The sequence below is a fragment of the Gopherus flavomarginatus genome, chromosome 3 (genome assembly GCF_025201925.1).
Source record: "Gopherus flavomarginatus isolate rGopFla2 chromosome 3, rGopFla2.mat.asm, whole genome shotgun sequence".
In the NCBI taxonomy this organism is placed as follows: Eukaryota; Metazoa; Chordata; order Testudines; family Testudinidae; genus Gopherus; species Gopherus flavomarginatus.
The window spans coordinates 166,387,358-166,406,069 of NC_066619.1; the positions used below are offsets into that span (position 1 = coordinate 166,387,358).

An 18,712-nucleotide genomic window follows, 5' to 3' on the forward strand; every position below is an offset into this window, starting at 1 on the left:
GCAGTATTTCTTCATCCTAAAATATTTGTGTGGTGTTCATGCGTGTACTGATGAGATTTTTTTTTTAATGCTATTACTATATACCTAATGATATTGGTAATATAACTTGCTACTGTAGTGAGGGTTAACTCCATTTTAGAGAAGTGATTGGTTTAGGGGGTGAAGGGCATCACACAGTTAAATAAGCATGATATATAGACTACACACAAATATAATACATATAAAATCTGTTGATATATTTGATTCCATGTGTTTAAATTAACTGATGATTTTATTCAGATTTTAAAAATGACATTTCTTCCTTCCCATTCACCTGTCTTCAAATAAATACAAAACGCTAGCCTGAGCTAATCGCTGAATTGCCTGTATTGATGTCTTTGTCTTTGGCTCTGGCACCATCTTGTGCCTCCCTGAGTAATTACCATAAAGATCTTCAAGCTCTAAAAAGGGAAGGCATCTCATCTGTAGCAAAGACAATGAAGGGGAAAACCTAGCAGAAAAATTTTTCATGATTCAGCTTTTAATAAACATGTAAGGCTATTTAGCTGCCTGTGTTCTTTCTTAATGTGCATTTCACTAGCATGTATTATGGTTTCTCTGTATTTCCATTTTGCAGTTAAATTCACTCCTCTTTACATATAAGCTTTCATTTTCCAGTTTAATTCTCTCTAACAACTTTCTCTTGTTGCATCACTTCATTTTGTCTGCATTTCTTACCCGTACTCCGTCATCCTGGAAATTCCATTGTCTCTTTTGTTACCATACCCCCTCTCCTTCAGTAACCTTGAGGAGGCATAAATACATCACTAATTTAATTTGTCTTTTTTATTAAACGTTTGTCTTATATTAATGCCTCTCACATCATTCTATACTTGCTGCTGTAACTTAGCTGCTGACTAATGAATTTAATAGGCCTCTTATTTTTTTTGACAAATTAGTGACAAATAGCCTTCTTATCCAATATTTTGCAGCTTTTTTTAATGTGAAACAAATTTAGTACAGTAACTCCTCACTTAATGTTGTAGTTATGTTTCTGAAAAATGCAACTGTGAGTGAAACAATGTTAAGCAAATCCAATTTTCCCGTAAGAATTAATGTAATTTGGGGGGGTGGGGTGGGAGGGGAATTTAGATTCCAGGGAACTTTTTTTTGGCCAGACAAAAGGCATTGTGTACATTTTAAACAATATTAAACAAGCAATTTAATACTACAGTTGTCACTGCTGATTATGAAGCTCGGTTGAGGTGGTGCAATCAGAGTGGAAGAGAATGGATTGTCCGGCTGCTCCTCTTGCTGTTCTTGCAAACACAGGCACTGACTGTGCTGGGGGTAGGGGACTCAACCCTCAGCCCATCCACTCCAGCCTTTCTTCCAAGCCCTCACCCTTGACCTGCCTCTTCTCCCCCCATCTTCTACTCCTTCACTTTGCACGCTGTGTCCTCACTTCTCCCCTGCCCCCCTGCTGATTGCTGTAGGGAGGGGGGAGGCACTCTGAGTCCTCGCTCCTCCCTCCTGCTCTGGGCAATCAGCTGGCTTGCAGTGTTTAGGAGGAAGGAGGGAGGAGCAAGGACTTGGCAGGCAGGCTCCCCCCCACCTCCTGCCTGCAGCAGTCATCTGGTTTGCATTGTTCAGGAGGCAGAGGGAGGGGGAGTCTGTGTGCCAGATCCTCGCTTCTCCCTCCTGCCTCCAAAATGCATCAAGCCAGCTGATTGCTCTGGGCAGGAGGCAGGGGAGGGGGTCATTGCTCCTCCCTTCTGCCTGGGGCAATCAACTGGCTTGCGGCACTGGGGAGGGAGGGAGTGGGGAGCCTGCGTGCCGAATCCTCACTCTTCCCATGTCCCTCCTGCCTCCTAAATGAGAATTCGGCACGCAGGCTCCCCCTGCCTCATGAACAGTGCTGATTGCTGTGGGGAGGAAGGGGAAGGTGCTGATCCACAGGGTCTGCTGGAGGGTGGGAGGTGCTGTGGAGGCGTAGGGAGGATGCCAAACAATGTAAGAGTGGAGCACTGCACAACTTTAAATGAGTATGTTCGCTAATTAATCAGTAATGAAACAACGTTAACTGGGACAACTTTAAGTGAGGAGTTACTGTACATTGATACAAACAGAAGTGTTTTTTCAACTTTTGCAGTTTTGCCATGCCATATCTAAGGAGTTAATTTGGCATTATACATCTCCTATACAGTATGTAAAAACAAAAATTAACTGTTACTATTAAAAAGGATAGTTATCAGTCCCCTTTGGAACTTTCCAAAATGATGAACATCACCATGTATTTGCCACAGTTCCTGAAAGTATAGTTTTAAAAACTCCATATCCCTGGGAGACTGATAGCTCAGGGACTGGTAATAGCATATGGAACATTATGGGGGAACTTTCAAAGGTACAAAAGAGATTGACATTGTAATTCCATTGACTTTTAATGGGAGTCAGGCACTTAACTGTCCTTTGTGCCTTTGAAAAATTCCATCTACACCTTTAGGGGTTCCACTTCCATGCCAGCCCTGATTGATAATGCAAGGCATTTCTGTAACAGATAGCTGTTTGTTGATGTATGCAGGACCGGCGCTAGGGGTTTGAGCGCCCTAGGCAGACAGGAATTTCGCCGCCACGCGCGCTGGTCCGCGGCTCTGGTGGAGCTACCGCAGTGGTGCCTGCGGAGGGGCCGGTGGAGCTGCCACAGTCGTGCCTGCGGGATGTTCACTGGAGCCGCGCGAGTAGCCGACCATCCGCCCGCAGGCACGACTGCGGCAGCTCCACTGGAGCCACGGAGCACGGACCCTCTGCAGGCACCACTGCGGCAGCTCCACCGGAGCCGCCTGCCGCCCCTTCCGGTAAAACGGCGCCCACCATTTATTCTGGCACCCTAGGCGATTGCCTAGGCTGCCTAAATGGTAGGGCCGGCCCTGGATGTATGTATGTAAAATAAATCAGTCTTTAGAAGTGATATCCCCATAGAGTGCAACACTCCACTGTGTAGACAAACCCCTAATATACTTTCTGTGGGACAGCAATCCACATCTCAACAACCACCATCACAATTGGCAGCCTGGTTGATAAATTCAGTTGGGAGGCATGGAATTTCTTATCTTTTCATCATTGTAGCTGCAGCACTAAATGTTCCAGAGCAGAGCTAAGGTACACCTAACAGGCAGTGTGCTCTAGCTCTGTGAACAAAGAGAGGACTTTATTCTCCAGGCCCGTTTAGCCCATTACACTTCACCAGCATTACATATACTACTTTTCAGAGATGGCATTATAAAAAAGAAGCCACATTTTGATTATTTTTTTCTTACCTGTGGATATATATGGAATTAGTTGCAGATGCACATACAAAAAATCATGGACATTGCACAGAACCCATTTTTTGTAGCAGGATATCAATGTCATTAGTGGTTGTCCTTGTTGCACTTTATCACTTGACTTACCCATATCTTTCACTTCCCTTTTCTTACTTCTTTTATTTATTTTTCTTTTCCTCTCTCCTTCCTGTTCACGCTGGAACACTGTTCTTCTGTTGGCTTATTCCTTCAATTATAAGGAAAAACCCGCCTAAACGGTAAATGTTTAAAAATGTGTGTAACATGGTATTAACAGCGATTTGTGCTGTTTGATATATTTTGATAGTGACTGTAGAAAATATTGTAAGTGTTTCATGGTAAATCTGACGTAAATTACTAAATTCATGGAATTGTTTTGCAAGCAATAGACTTGAATCTGTGTTTCTATCTCTGAGCTTATGTCACTTCGTATGTAGTTGTTGTAACGTTTACAAAAGCACATCTGCACCCAAATGCAGAAGCTCTTTTTACAAACCTTGGTAGTGCATGATGAAGTCTTAAATGACATTGTGACAGTGACAAAATTTCCTGGTGAAATTTCACATTTTTCCCCTTATAACTATTCTTTGTTGAAATAGTCCACCAAGGAAGCACATTGTGGATACCTATACAGAGTTTTACCACACACCCACTCATCGTGATGCCAGCAAAAAACGATTGATTGAAGATACTGAAGACTGGCACCCAAGGACAGGAACTACCCAATCGCGTTCTTTTCGGATCCTTGCCCAAATCACCGGCACTGAACACAGTGAGTCATTGTTTGGTGTTGCAGCATTAGATAAGGATAAGTAGCTGTAATGGACTTGCACCCTCTGTCCTGGTAGAACTTGCTATAAGGTGCTGAAACAATAACTAACAAAGATCTCTAATCCAATTTGTAATGTTTCTTCCCCTGGATCATCAGTTCAGTAGTCAGTCACCCTGTTTTTTGTGTGAACCCTCCACACAGCAAAAGAGGGGATTATGGGCAGGTGTAATGCCTGAAACTTGTTTTGACCTGGCTAAATTCCAAGCTGACAGAGTCCTTTTAAAACAACTAACATATTCCCTCTAAATCAGCTTGCCAGAAAAATGTCCCTCCTGCCCGTCCTCCACCACCACCAAATGGAGAAATTTCCACTCAAAATCACACTGGCTTGTGAGGCCCGGAGTGAAGCTGTAGTCTGTCGTAGAGCTCAAATGGGTCTAAATTTTGGTACGTTATGATGCTTCAGGGCTAGAAGTGAGTTTTTCTTTCTGTTGAAAATCGGCATTTCTAGTAGAATAGCATTTGCTTCTGTCTTACAAGAGCTAAAGATACCAAATCTAAAAATCATAACTTAACGTGGAATAATAGGGAAATTGTAATTTGTTACTCTAAAATGATTAGTGAGCATTATTATCTCCCTGTAATTTCTGTATGTTTGGATTTATGTTACTAAGGGCCAGATTTGTAAAGATGCCTAAAGAGGATGCCAGATACCTGTAGGGGTTTCTGGAGGTGCCTACCTTTTATTGAACTCTAATGGGAGTTAGGCACTTTTGGAAATCCCACTAGACACCTGTCTGCATCTTTAGACACCTGAATACATTTAAAAATCTGGCCCTATGGCTTTACAGGTTGAGGTAAATAGAAAAAATAGTAGCAATAACTCTCTTGAAAAATTATATAATAGTTTTTCTTTGGCGTGTATGAAATACATGATCGTGTGATGCAAAGATTTTATTGGCATTGTTTTTGAGGAAGATCAACCTGAACTCAATTGTTTCAAAGTAATTATTTAGAAATATAAAAGTTCTTATTTCATTGCAGTGAAAGAACCAGAAACTGAGACTACAAAGAAAACAAAGTAAGTTGATTTGTTGTTTAACTGAGATCTATATTTTGAGTATTCAATATTTTGCATGGCTTATTTTTAACTGATAATGTAAAATTGCAGTTTGGTGCATTGGTGTAAAGTTCTAGAAACTTTTACATGTCGTTCTGTGTTAGTATTGTGTGTTATAAATGTATTAGTAAATGAATCAGCATGTAAAATCAATATTTTTGTGTGCTGTGATTGGCTTTTATTTAGGAGCTTAGTATAAGACTGTGAAAATTAAGGTTTGTACAGGAGTTGGAACTTTTCAGTGAATGTAACAGTTGGTTCTCTGTCTAGTGGTAGCTTGTAAACAGATGCATGTAATGTTTTGTCTTGAATCTAGCCATGCATTTTTGGCTTGTAATAGATTAGATTAACTTTTTCTAAGATTTGAACAGATAGCTGCTATTTTGTTGCTCTTGAAGAATTATGCTATTCAATATTGTGCTATTCAAAGTGGTGCTAAAGGCCCAGTCCAGTACCTGATTCAGTGGGGGTCTTCGTATTGACTTCATTTGGCATTGATTCAGGCCTTAAAAGACAGATGAAAAAGTATATAGGCCTGTAAGTAGTGCATGGAGATGGCATGTTTTCAGTTCGTGTGAATTGAATTGTGAGGCAAAGTTCTTTCCTTTCTTATGTTTCTTCTATCACTTCTTTCCACAGGGAAAAGATTCCCATCCAGATCTTAGGTCCAAAATATACAAAATTACGTGACTGGCACCATGACGTCTCAGCACGTGTCCTTAATGTCCAGTGATTTACCCAAGTTGCAAAAACAAAACACAAACCTTTTCTTCCTTTTCTCTTTTCCAAATGCTTTGCGCAAAAAAAGAAGTATTTTATTAGCCGCCTTCTGAGAGAAACTCTAGCTTTTTCAATACTTTTCTAACAATTTCCTACTGATGTGTAAAGAATGAGATGAATGTGGTTTTTGTGCTGATCAGTAGTTAACAAACTTACATAATCAACACAAAGTGACTTAGGTGACTGTCTTCAAGTGGATAGAGGAGGTGGCTATTGAGGTTCTTTCTTGACAAGGAGGATTCATTTGTGTTGCTGCGTTTGAGTTCTTGTAGGTTGTTAGAAAGATGAGCAAAAGGTTAGTATACAGTATGCTTGACAAAAGAGGCCTGTAAACACTGAAACTCTTGTACTTTCCAGGATAATTGTATTTAAATTCAATAGAAGCTCAGCAGAAATATTTTAGAGTGGGTTGTAAATGATTTAAAATGGTACAGGGAGAAGTCAAATGGCTTCCCTGCCAAAAGGAGTTTTGCTGCTATTGCAAATCTTAATGCATTACAAATACTGAGCCCGTTAAACAGGTGTCCTGTCCACACCATGGAAAGACTATACAAAAAAGGAGTGAAATGTTGCTGTGTACATGTAAGCTTCAGCATGCAACATCAAATGAAAATAAGATGAAGTCATAGACGGTGATGATTATTTATTGTAAGGTGAAACTCTTAGGGTTTTTTGTGTTTTGTAGAAGCTTCAGTACCTTATGATAGTAATGCTTATTATCCTGTAATATAATGTATTATAGTAGACACACTCATTAACTTAAACTTTTTGAAGTTTGAAGAGTATTTTAATAAAAGCTGCTTTTAACTTAGTTTTGTCTGGTTTTTCTTTGAGGCCTTCTGACTCTGTATGTAGAACTCTCACAGAAGTGCTATATCTCTAGTATTATAATTTTACTGAAGCAAGAGACGAGACAATAAAACCAAATCGAGCTGTGCAAGAGCCACCAATGTTTGTACAATAAATGCAAGGGATTTTTCCCAAATCTCCTTTTATAATTTTTGTATTACATCTTTTTGATTTGTAAGGGATCCTGCATCAAGCTATGAAGTGACTGATCTTTTTTGCTGCCCCAAATAGAAGTATGTGACATGAGCCTAGAACATTTTCATTTAAATAAATTGTCAGCTTTCAACACCTATAGAAGTACGGAAAGTCCAAACCTAAAAGGTTAATCTTGGAGTGAAATGAATTATAAGTTATATAGCACTTCGTTTAAATTTTGAGTATATCAACTAGGGTTTTCTAATCAAAATATTCCTTCCTTTGAACAATTATTGCAGAGAAGTTACATCCTAAAAACATTCTAATATTCTGAAGTTTGCCTTTCCTCTTCAGAAGCATTACTTTGCCGTAATAAACATTCCTGCAGCTCAGCAATGCTATAGCTCACTGTGTTTATCATCTTATCTTTAGGGAGAGTCAAACAGAAAATGGAGACCCCAGGTAACTGCTAAGTTGTCTTAACACTAACAGCCACTTGTGTGGAAACATAAGAGTGCACAATATAAGGAATTGTATCAAAGTAAAAATAGAACTACAGAAGCATTCTCATCCAGTACATGATGATAACATAAAAATAGTTATGTCCAATAATGGTTTGATTTGTTTTACATTAAAACCACATAATGACCTTTAGAGAAAATCTTTCACTATAACAGTTTCACTGCAGACAAAAATCTGTCAATTGGAAATGAACTGCCTTGGCAGTTCTATCAAATTATAATTTCTCTTCTGTTTCAAGTACCTGTTTGCATGTGAATTTGAATAATATGCTTAGTTTTAGTAAAATGCACATACAGCACACTATAATTATTGATTTGAACTAGAACATGTGTATTCAGATATAGGAATTTTAAACATTGTATTAAAGTTGTTTTGCCAGTTTAAATAATTTTTTATGCATGGCAGGGAGGGAAAGTTATTACAGATTGTACTCAACACAGTGAAAAATAAGTGTCATAAGATGACTGCTTATGGCCAATTTTGTAGTGCATTCTTTGAGTGAATATATTATTTGACCTTAAAGTATGTATTATTTTGAAATGTTCATATAAAATGAGAATATTTTCCTGTTGATATTTAATTTGCCATTTTATGTATCTTGCTAGCATTTAGCTCTTAATAGAATGAATTGTTTCAATAAGAAACGGAAAAAAGGATTTTGCAATAATCTAAAACATAGATTTGTTTAGTGTGAGTGAAAATAAATATACAAAGCGCACGAGTCTAAAAAATATCCTCTTGGTGTGTCCAGTGATAAGTATATCCAGATTCAAGAAGAATTCCCCAAAGCATAAGAATTCCCCAGAAAACTAGATTGACAAATCACTGGCCACCTGGAAGTATGTTATGGTATGCCACTGTATAAATATTTGGATGACGCTTCATTAAAGCAAGTTACTGTAGCAAAAATATGTTCAGGGCTGTTAAACAAATTTCTAGATAAGCAAAAATGCTGCATATTTTTTCAAAATTAGAACCATATTGTATGTCCCTCTGGTGGCTGTTTTTATCTTAGTAGTTTTAAGTCTCTGTTCTCTTCTTTTTATTTGAAAAAAATTGAGGCAATACAGGAACAAAAAACAAAAAATACTGATTTTACCTTGGTTGGCTTAGAAAAAAGAGGTGAATGGTGTATTTCATCACTTTTTTTCAGACTTTCTACATGAGAATTACAACTATGCAAACTACCAGTCAATCTCTCAAAAATACTTCTAATGTTTTTCTTAAAACCATCTGTTTTCATTCTTGCCTCCATTTAGTCTGTTCCACCTTCACTAGCCAGCAAAGTCTCACTCCTATTTTCACATTCTCCCACTATCTGTTCAAAAGTGTTGCCATAGTTACTCAGCAATAGGAACAAGGGAGCCAGAAGAGCTCATCTTAATTAAAAGTAAGCACCCAATTGCTCAGTGGATGAACAGGTTAGTCAGAACCTGTGCGCTGTCCCTGTGATCAGTTTGATTTCCATTGATCTTGAATAGCAACAGTCCACAGTCTACTCATCTAAATGCTCTGTAGCAATGTTTTCAGTGTATTTACTCTTCTCTCTACCTCATTGTGTGGCTATGCCAGAAAAAGGAAAGGAGACACTGGATAGGCTGCAACTTTATTCCTAAATGTCTGGGAATGCCTGGTAGGTAAAACTGTACAGTGCATATAGTTCCATAGTCCTTTACATATACCCAGAAGTTTCCTGTGAGTCACCACGCTGCTGGGACCTCACCACGTCCATCCCATCTCAGATGAGGTTTAACAGGGGGTCATGGGAGAGGTGCTTGATTCCTTGCCATAACAGTCATAGGAGCCCCTAACCACCCCTGTTTCCACTCCTATACAGAATACCTTATTAAATCCTTTCCCAATCCATTTTACCTGATCACCATATTTGTTCCCTATGGAGTACCTTCACTGGGAATCCGCCCCACCTATATAATGAGTTGCAACACCATAGCCTCACCCCCTTTACTCTCCCCTTCCTCCCCCCCAAAGCCTCCAGCTTGCCTTGGGGAAGGTGAAAAAAATGACTTCACCTTGGCCAATCCTGGGGGTGAGAGGAAAATTCCTCACCAGCTGTGCCTCTTCTCCCTCCCTCCCCCTCCAGTTTCAACAGGTGGAAGAGTGTTCAGCCTAGTCCAGGTGGAAAAGAGGGCCTCTACTGTACAGATGTGGACATAAATAGTCCGCTTCTCCTCAGGTCAACTGAGGGGTTGGTTGAGAATGGGTCAGTATCCACATGCTGTCCAGGTTTGGAGCTGCCTCCATGTAGTTACTCTCTGGCTTTCTAGTCCTTAAAGGGACAACACCTTCTCTGACAAACCAAAGATCATTCTCTCATCAAATGTATCTAAAGATATTTTGCTTACAGACTTGAATGTCATGATACATGTTCCATAACCAGATGTCTCTTCCCCCCAACCACACTTATGACATCGTAGTTTCATCATTTCTTAATCAAAAAAAAATTTGAAATAAGTAAAAACTGTTGGGCGAAACATTAGACTTCTTTTATTTTAAAATGTGAGTAACGCACCTTAATGCCCACTCTGATTCCAAGTGTACATTTAACCTTCAAAAAGACAGACTAGCTTTCAGTCATATGTCCATATGATGATCTGTATTTAGCTAACTGCTTCATTCAAATCAGGCCTCAGAATGCATTTTGTTCCTGTGATATGGGAAAATACTTAGTGTCCTGATTTATTTATTTTTTTAATAAAAGAACTGACTGCATCTATTGTGGGGGTAGGCCTAAAATTAACAGGCCTGGGCAAAGGGGATGTAATCAAAGAAGGGTGAAGAATTTCAAGAGTTGTGAATAAACTCCAGATAAATGTCCAAGCTTTTGAAACTTTCTCTAAAGCAAACTTCCAAATATTTTGAGTTTCATCCATCCCTGTATGTAGCTAGGTAGATAAAAATGCGTTTTCTTTTGGAAGGAGTAACAGTGATCATGGAAAGTTTTACCTACAGTAGAATACACAAATAACACTTAAATTTTATTTCCATGGAAGCATTCAATGATTTTGTTGGGTTACATCTTGTCATTTAGTAATAAAGTAATTTTCCCATTTTCAAGTATATTCTGGATGTCTTGAGTGCTGAGGAACACAATTTTGGACATTAATGAAATACTGAGTGAACACTGGTGCATGTTTTTTCAGTGTTATTTTTATAAATGTAATATATTCAAACCATCAATCGCTCCTTGTACCACTGTTTTTGGTTGGTCTATTTGCCTGAAATCTAAAGTTAAAATAGAACTTTATTATCATGCTACTCACAAATCCATTAAATATTTTGAGTTGGCTACTGTTTGACTTGTTAGTGATATTGAGCAGGTTTGTGTAGAGATTTTTCTAGTTTTTTAGATTAGTAAATCCCTAGGCATAGTGAAATAGTGATCTCCCTTTTGGTCAGTTCTAAATTTTCACACATTTATTCCAACACTGTCCATGTGATTTTTTTTTTTTTTTATCATTCTCTGTAAAGCATGTCTGCAGATCCACCTAATGGAATAGAAGCCCAGAATTCCTCTTTCGATCTAAATAAACATTCAGTAGCTACTCAGACCGTCGATATGACACCTGCATCAGAACCTCCATCAACACCATTACCAGCTATGAGGTCTGCTTCTCAGTCATTGCTAGGTCCATTAGATACACTGATATCACTTAAGACTGGAAACCTGTTAAGATATTTAAAACTGCATGATACTAAAAGTAAAGAATACATCCTCACGTAGGTAGCTTTACTTGCTCAAAATTTGTGGAAGACAAATGTGGTGATGTATGTTAACACGCTCACCTTTTAACTCCTACTTACTGTTTGTCACAAAATGACATTGTAGTTAGAAATGTGATGTGCATTTCTCTTCAAAAGACCTTGGTTGCATTAAATGTCACATTTGCAGTTACTTCAGTCATGTCTGGGCAGGTGGCATAATATGGAGAAAATGCTAAGAATTATACTTCAAGGTCCAACCCCACTCTGCTCAATTCCTGTAGCACCCAAAGTAAGTGACAGAGTGGCAGCACAAAGCAAATGTCTTACCCTGCTTGTTTTCTAAAATGAAGAAATCACAATGAAAGGGTATAAAACATGAAGAGGAAGCCCAAATTAGAACTTCTGAGAATCTCCTTTTTAGTATTTACTGGTTTTTTTCCCATCAGACTGTGCAGAGTGACATTAAATACGTATGTCTCATCTCTGTAAATATAATTGGCCATCTACTGATTTTACAAGCAACAATACACATTTCAGTCTTCACCAAAGTCAAGAAAAGTCGCACACAAATTGTGCCTCATCTCAGCTCTGATTTTCACTTTAACCCTGATTCCCATTCAAGATATTGATATTTTTGTTCACATTTTAACATATTTTTATTATGCCACTTAAATGTAGATTAAACATCTTGTTTGTGTTGATTTGATTTTGTTACCTTGAATGAAATACAAACTGTTCACCAGACCAGAATCTACTTCAGACATTTCACCGTTAGTCACGTCTTCAGCTGTCAGTGTTCCTTCTCCCAGACTTCCCGGACATGTCTCAAGTTCACCCCATGGGAGGTAAATGATTCTCCAGTGGTACTCTTCCTAATTGTAACAGGAAAATCTATACTAGCCATGTTTCTCTATCTTGGGGGGATTTGACTGTCACCCATTTAAATTGAACATCACCAGTTTTCTGAGCATGGCAGGAGGAGAGGGAAGAGGAGCAGAAAAATATTGATCTGGCCCATGAACACTTGACAGATACTAGTTAGAATAAGAAATAACTTACTATGTAGTAAAACAGTTCAGAAAAATCAACTTTGTCAGCGGGTGACCCTTCCCATGACCTGCTCTAATTGATAACAATGAAGTGTTAATGTATAGGTTGAGAGTTAATTCTAATGTATTTCCCACTGAGGCAAAACCATATTAAATATATTGAAAAAATATGGTGTGTTCTTAAAGGAATGTTATACTATGTGGTGATGAAATGAGAGATGGCAAACTTCCAGTCACTGACCTTGGATACCTTAATTGGCACTATTTAGACCATGTTTTCTTGGCAGACTGTAGACTCTTTTTTGGGGGTCATCTGTGGGTTTAGAAAGAGAAAATAAAAAATTATAAAATGTTATTTAACGTGAATAAGCTACACTGATGTACTGAATTTCATAAGCTAATAGTGGGGGGCGGGGGGGGGGGCCTCTGTGTCTGGAAGAGAAAACAAACACCAAACAAAGCCTATCATTTTTTGTACATTATCCTAAATTTAGTCAATTGGATTATTTTAGTTATGTGTACGGTATGGACAGATTGATGCAAAAGCTAATCAAAAGGATAAAAATGGACCCTGTTCTTGGACAGTTCTACAGTTGACACAGCCTTAAGTATAACTCCTCTTGACCCAGAGCCTCTCTAGAAGTTGGACTACTCTGTTGCAAGTGGTAGGGAATTAATTATAGAGGGGTCTTGCCTTTGGAGCCTGATTATTCTCGTGGTCTTCTTCCAAAGCCTAAACTTTAGGTCATCAAGTATGACCTCATACAGGCCTTTCAGCTTTAGATTTCAACAGGGAATGGGGTCTCTGTTCTTCAGCTTGTTTTGAAAATCGTGGCTTTTGTCGTTGGTTGTTGGTTGTTACAATGTGCCTGGGAGTTGATGGTTACGTTTACCTCTAAAATAAACTAATATGAAATATTTTTGGATGAGTCTTATAAGACTTACTTTTGAATTGTAATAACTTCTGTCTTAGGAAGCTCATCTCATGGAATCTGTTGGTCTCACGTTAACACAGCAGATTTCACCTCCCTTAGTTTAAAAAAAAAACAAAAAACCCAAACACCCCATTAACTGACTTGCTCATGCCATCCTTTTCACAATCAGTTTACAAGAGTTAGCAGCCATTAAACATGTCTTTTATTACTTGTGCTTCTGTCTCTAATATGTCCATTTAACTGCTGTTCCTGTACCATATATGCCATAATGTTGTTGTCAAATGTTTTACTGAAATAAGTGGCTTTTGTTGGTTGTTCACTACGTAACCTGGGCAAGTCACTTAAGTTATCGGCTTCAATTTAGCCACGTGTAAAATAGGTGCAACACCTATGCATGGGATTTATTGGTTCATAAACCGCTTCTGTGTTCTTGAGTGAAAGAGTATATTATGGTCGTTGTGGAAATTATCCTCAATTTGTTTTAATTCTTGTTTTGTTTTGCCATAATATTGGCCCTGCGTTAAAATATGAAGGATACTGAGTGCAAACATCCTGAGATTCCTCCACACCGTCTTTGGCATGACAGCTTTTCTGACATGAATGGAAATTTGTTATTACTCATCCCCCTAAGTGTATAGACTGTAGTTAGATCAAACCAGTAGCTGGCCAGTGTACTAATGGCAGAAGCAGTCATTGTAGGTGCAGTATGATTAAGGTGTGTACTTTGATCTGTTGTTGCCCTTTTTCATCTTTTAGAGAGGAAGGAATATTCAGTGGCTAGGATAGTAACGTAGGAGTTGGGAGTCCTAGGTTCAATTTTCTGTTCTGCCACAGATTTCCTCTGTGACCTTGAGTGAGTTACTTAGTCTCTCTAGGTACATTTACACTAGAATAGAAAGCCCGTGGCACAGCCGTGGCTGGCCCAGGTCAGCTGACTCGGGTTCGTGGGGCTAAAAATGGCTGTGTAGATCTGTGTAGGGTCCCTGATCCAGCCTAAGCCCAAATGTCCACATGGCCATTTTATAGCCCCACCTGGTTCAGGCCAGAAATAGGTGTTTAAATGCAGTGTAAACATACCAGTGCTGTCTCCGTTCCTCATTTGTTAAAATAGGGATTTTTGCACCTGTCTCACGGGGGTGCTATGATGATATTTAAAAGATAGTGAAGCTCTGAGACTTCACTGACGCAAAGCACTATAGAAGCACTATTTTTATTTTGAAATCAATACAGTGCACCATTCTGTATTAATACCTTGATCCAAGCATAGAGCTACCATTGTCAAACAGTTCACGTGAGCAGCATTTTTGTGGTTTTAATATTTTTTGGCAGCCATTGTTTAAAGAAATAGGTTCTTTGTGTTCTCTGCTATGACTCAAGGCTCTTGAAGGGAGGATGCTGCTGCCCTTTATTTATATTATTTATTTACCTAGTGTCAGCGCATTTACATATTTTTTTAAAATGCATAAATTACATAAACCTCTCCTAAATGATTAATCCTAAGCTTCCACTATTATCCCCTATGTATCTTTTTATGCTTTCATAGAGGACATAGCTTGAATACAAATTTATCAAAATTAACTAAAAAATAAAGGCAATAAACAGAAAAACATGCCCGTTGTTATATGGTAATAACAGGCTTTGTTTCACTCCCTGACACTCACCACCTCAGGCTCTAGCAGATGGCTGAGGGGAACCAAATTCCAATGGTAGGACTCTCTCAAATGAGAAGCCTCTGCCTGGCACTGGTCTTACCCTAGGAGCTGACAACACATGTAACTGCCAGTTTCTACCAGTTCCAAAACAGACTCTCTAAAACCAGTTACTGCATCAATCAGATCTTTAGAGATAATTACTGACACTATGAATTTGACCTAGAAGTGATGAGGAAGCCAAGACAGATTTGAGCGTAGACCTGTGCTCTGAAAGCCCACCCCATTCTGCACCAAATGAAACTTCTGGCTGGTCTTCTTCAAGTATGCTGTGTCGAGTCCATTACAGTGACTTTTACCTGGGGAAGCTATGGGTGTTACTCTCTTGAGGTCAGTACAGTAACTCCTCACTTAATGCTGTAGTTATGTTCCTGAAAAATGTGACTGTAAGCGAAGTGATGTTAAGCAAATCCAATTTCCCTGTAAGAATTAATGTAAATGAGGGGGTTAGTTTCCAAGGAAATTTTTTTGACCAGACAAAAGACTATATTATATGCACACGCACGCACAGTATAAGTTTTAAACAAACAATTTAATACTCGTACACAGTGATGATGATTGTGAAGCTTGGTTGAGGTGGAGGAGTCAGAGGGTGGGATATTTCCCTTACTGCTAAATGATGAACTAGGAATTGACTGATCTCTCAAGGGTTATCTCTCACTCTACAAAGCAGCAGGAATGGAGGGAGATATGCGCATTTCCCCTTTTAAGTACATTGCCTTGTTAATTAGATCAGCTTGCTGAGACGACAGCTGCTACAAGCTCCCTCCGTCCTGAGCCCTGGTCTGTCTCCCCTGCTCTATGGAAGATGGGGTAAGCGGGGTGCAGGAGCAGGCGGGAGAGGGACACCCTGACATTAGCCCCCCTCTTCCTTCCTTGTCCTCCACACAGCAAGCAGGAGTCTTGGAGCAGCTCCAAGGCAGAGGGCAGGAGCAGCACATGGCAATGAGGGGAGGGACAGCTGCAGTTGCTAGTCTGCTGGGCAGCTGCTGCACAGGGAATTTAGGGGGAGCTGATAAAGGGGCTGCAGGTCCACCCTGGTTCCAAGCCCCCACCAGTTAGCTGCAACGGGCTGCTGTTTCTGCAAGCAGTGGACAAAGCAGGCGGCTGCCAAACAATGTTAGAAGGGAGCATTACACAACTTTAAATGAGCATGTTCTCTAATTGATCAGCAACGGAACAACGTTAATGGGGACGAGTTTAAGTGAGGAGTTACTGTATTGGAGCAGGTTTGTAGCTTCCAGGCCTGCTGACATAGATGTTGCCATCCCTAGCAGCTGTCAGAGAATCCAGGAACAATGACTGATCTAATTACACCTTTAAGCTGAGAGCCATTCTGACAAAAGGTGAGCGTATACCCTGAATAACAGACAAAGATAGTATTGCCTCAGCCCACACCTGTAGAATTTTCCTCCTACCAAGAAGCCAACACAAAGAGTTGAGCTTTGGACAGTTTCCCCTCCATTCACATGTACTAGCCAAGTTTAAGGCGATAAGACCAGAAGATCAGCCCACCAATCAAATAAACTCCCTTTCCTTGATATCGTCTAGGCTGACTGTAAACCATAGTGACCCACGGGGACCACATAAGGAAGTTGCTCTTTAGGTGCTGGTATGTGAATAGTTGTCAAGAGCAGATGGTGACAGCATTCCCCTTAGGCCACAGACATGAGGACTCGGTCACTGAGTGGTAATCTCAGCTTAGTTGGGCTATTGAGGTTCCTCTTCACTGTGGAAATGGGTGCTGGTTAGAACAGGTGCAGCAGCATAGGACTAAAACGGTCTATCAGAATGGTGAGAGAGAGGGAGTCACAAGAGATAAAAACTCTAACTGTACATTTTGTGACACTGTTGAGAGTTTTATACCAAATAAGGAAAAAAGCAGCAAAAATAATTATTTTTAAGAAATTCTTACGCACCACTGAATTAATAGTATCTTGAGACCTGTTGAGATACAAACACTTCAGCAGATTGCTATTGCAAATACTGTATTTCAGTTGTAATGAACTATTTCTAAGTACGATCCATGGATGAGTGTCCACCAAAAGAAAACTGGAGTCCCTTCTTGTATGCTATCAACGTGCCTAAGTTTACTATATTGCAGTTCTGCCTACTAATAGACTCACTTGAAAACAAGCCCTTCCCTGGCATAGGCCCTATCATATATGTGAGATCAATTGCAGAAAACAGAACCACATTCCCTCGGTATACATATTCCATGTTGGGATCGGAAGACCCACCCATCTAGGACTCAAGGAAACAAAATTAACTTCCCAGCTATACATTAAACAGCAGCGGCCTGAGGAGGTACCTGGAGGCATAGCAAGGGCAGCGCACGCGGAGCCCTCCACTCCCTCAGGGGCCGCAGCGCTTCCTGGAGCAGCGCAGCGTAGGGCCAGGGCAGGCATGCTGGGAGCCTGCCCTGGCCCCAGTGCGTACCGCTACCATCCCGGAGCCATTTTAGGTAAGCGATGCCACACCAGAGCCCAAACCCCGCCTGCAGCTCGCCCCCCAATTCCCTGCCCTAAGCCCCCTGTCTGCACCTCACACCCTGCCTGCACCCCAACTCCTGCCCTGAGCCCCCTCGTACATCCTGCTCCTGAGCCTCCTGCATGTCTGTGCACCCCAAGCCCCTGCCCTGAGCCCCTTCCTGCATTCCACACCCCTCCTTCACCCCAACCCCCTGCCCTGAGTCCCCTACAACACCCCACACTCTCTCCTGCACCCCAACCCCCTGCCCAGGCCTTGCATACAATTTCTCCACCCAGTTGTGGCCCTTGGCCCAAAATGTTTGCCCATCCCTGATTTAGTGCATATGGCAGGTTGCCCTCGTAGCACTTCTGTAAGATCAAAATAAATAAACTTTGCTTTTACCATTATTTGTGGTATACTGACACACTCACAAGTTTTAAAATCATAGTATGACTACCCTTTGAAATGGATTATTTTATTCTGAAAGATTTAGACAAAGTAGTGAAAGAATTGTTAGTGTCTGTCTCTCTTCCCTCCAGTCAAGCCAAAAGGTCCATCAGACTGTTTTCACAAGTTGGACCATCTCCAAACATGTAGCGAGATGAGTTTCGGGGTAGCTTTCATGTTCATTTCTGGCACATACTAAGATGGCTTTATCTTAGGATAATGTAGATAAAACTGTCCTTCCCTCTTGTTAAGTTTTTAGCAGTTCTCTTGTAAAGCAGAGTAATCCTTGTTTCAATGTCTCCCCTGACGTAAGTTAGTAAAACAGTATTTTGCCTTAGTGAGGTCAGAGGAGGAGGAGGATTATGGTAAGTGTTAACAGTAATGACACTTAGAAGAACTTATATTTTTGATTCAATATTTCAGTCAGTGTAGTGCTCTGAGAACCTGGTGGGGATCGTCACCCTGTTATGATAGATATTGTACAAGCAGAGAGATGGCCACTGCCCCTCACCACAGGCACATCTGGAACATCATAATGAACAATGCAGTAGCTCACTTGAGCTCTTACTTATTAATTTTTCCTTCTGATGCCACAGCTAACTTATTTGAAATAACATATTTAGTAAGTGCATACTTAAATAAGGGGAAACTAATATCCATCCCCACCTAATTGTTACTGCACTAGGTTGATCTGGAAGAAATTCCCGTATCGATAACATCTGAAATGGTGGACTAGGACCTGGGCCCCCAATGTGTGTGCATATTGCAAAACGGACAGTTTGGTACACTATTGCAAGAATAGCAGTATCTGCTCCAGAAAGGTAGAGGGGTGAGGTGTATATACTCACTCTCGGGGTAAGCTTGTAGTGCGGGCAAGTG

The 18,712-nt window shown here is 40.2% G+C and overlaps 1 protein-coding gene across 8 annotated transcripts in view; it reads left to right on the forward strand.

Annotated features, from left to right (window-relative positions):
- The window catches only part of PDLIM5 (PDZ and LIM domain 5), a 188,558-nt gene that overhangs the window by 112,092 nt on the left and 57,754 nt on the right, over positions 1–18,712 (forward strand). For 3 of the 8 annotated variants that reach the window (XM_050944023.1, XM_050944024.1, XM_050944025.1), the window contains 2 exons: positions 3,920–4,092; positions 5,137–5,173. In XM_050944023.1, the coding sequence (XP_050799980.1) occupies positions 3,920–4,092; positions 5,137–5,173 (210 nt within the window). Of the gene's footprint in view, positions 1–3,541; positions 3,560–3,919; positions 4,093–5,136; positions 5,174–5,851; positions 6,804–7,408; positions 7,439–10,987; positions 11,123–11,964; positions 12,067–18,712 lie in introns of those variants that run through there. The other 5 variants (XM_050944028.1, XM_050944029.1, XM_050944022.1 and 2 more) reach the window with 4 other exon arrangements.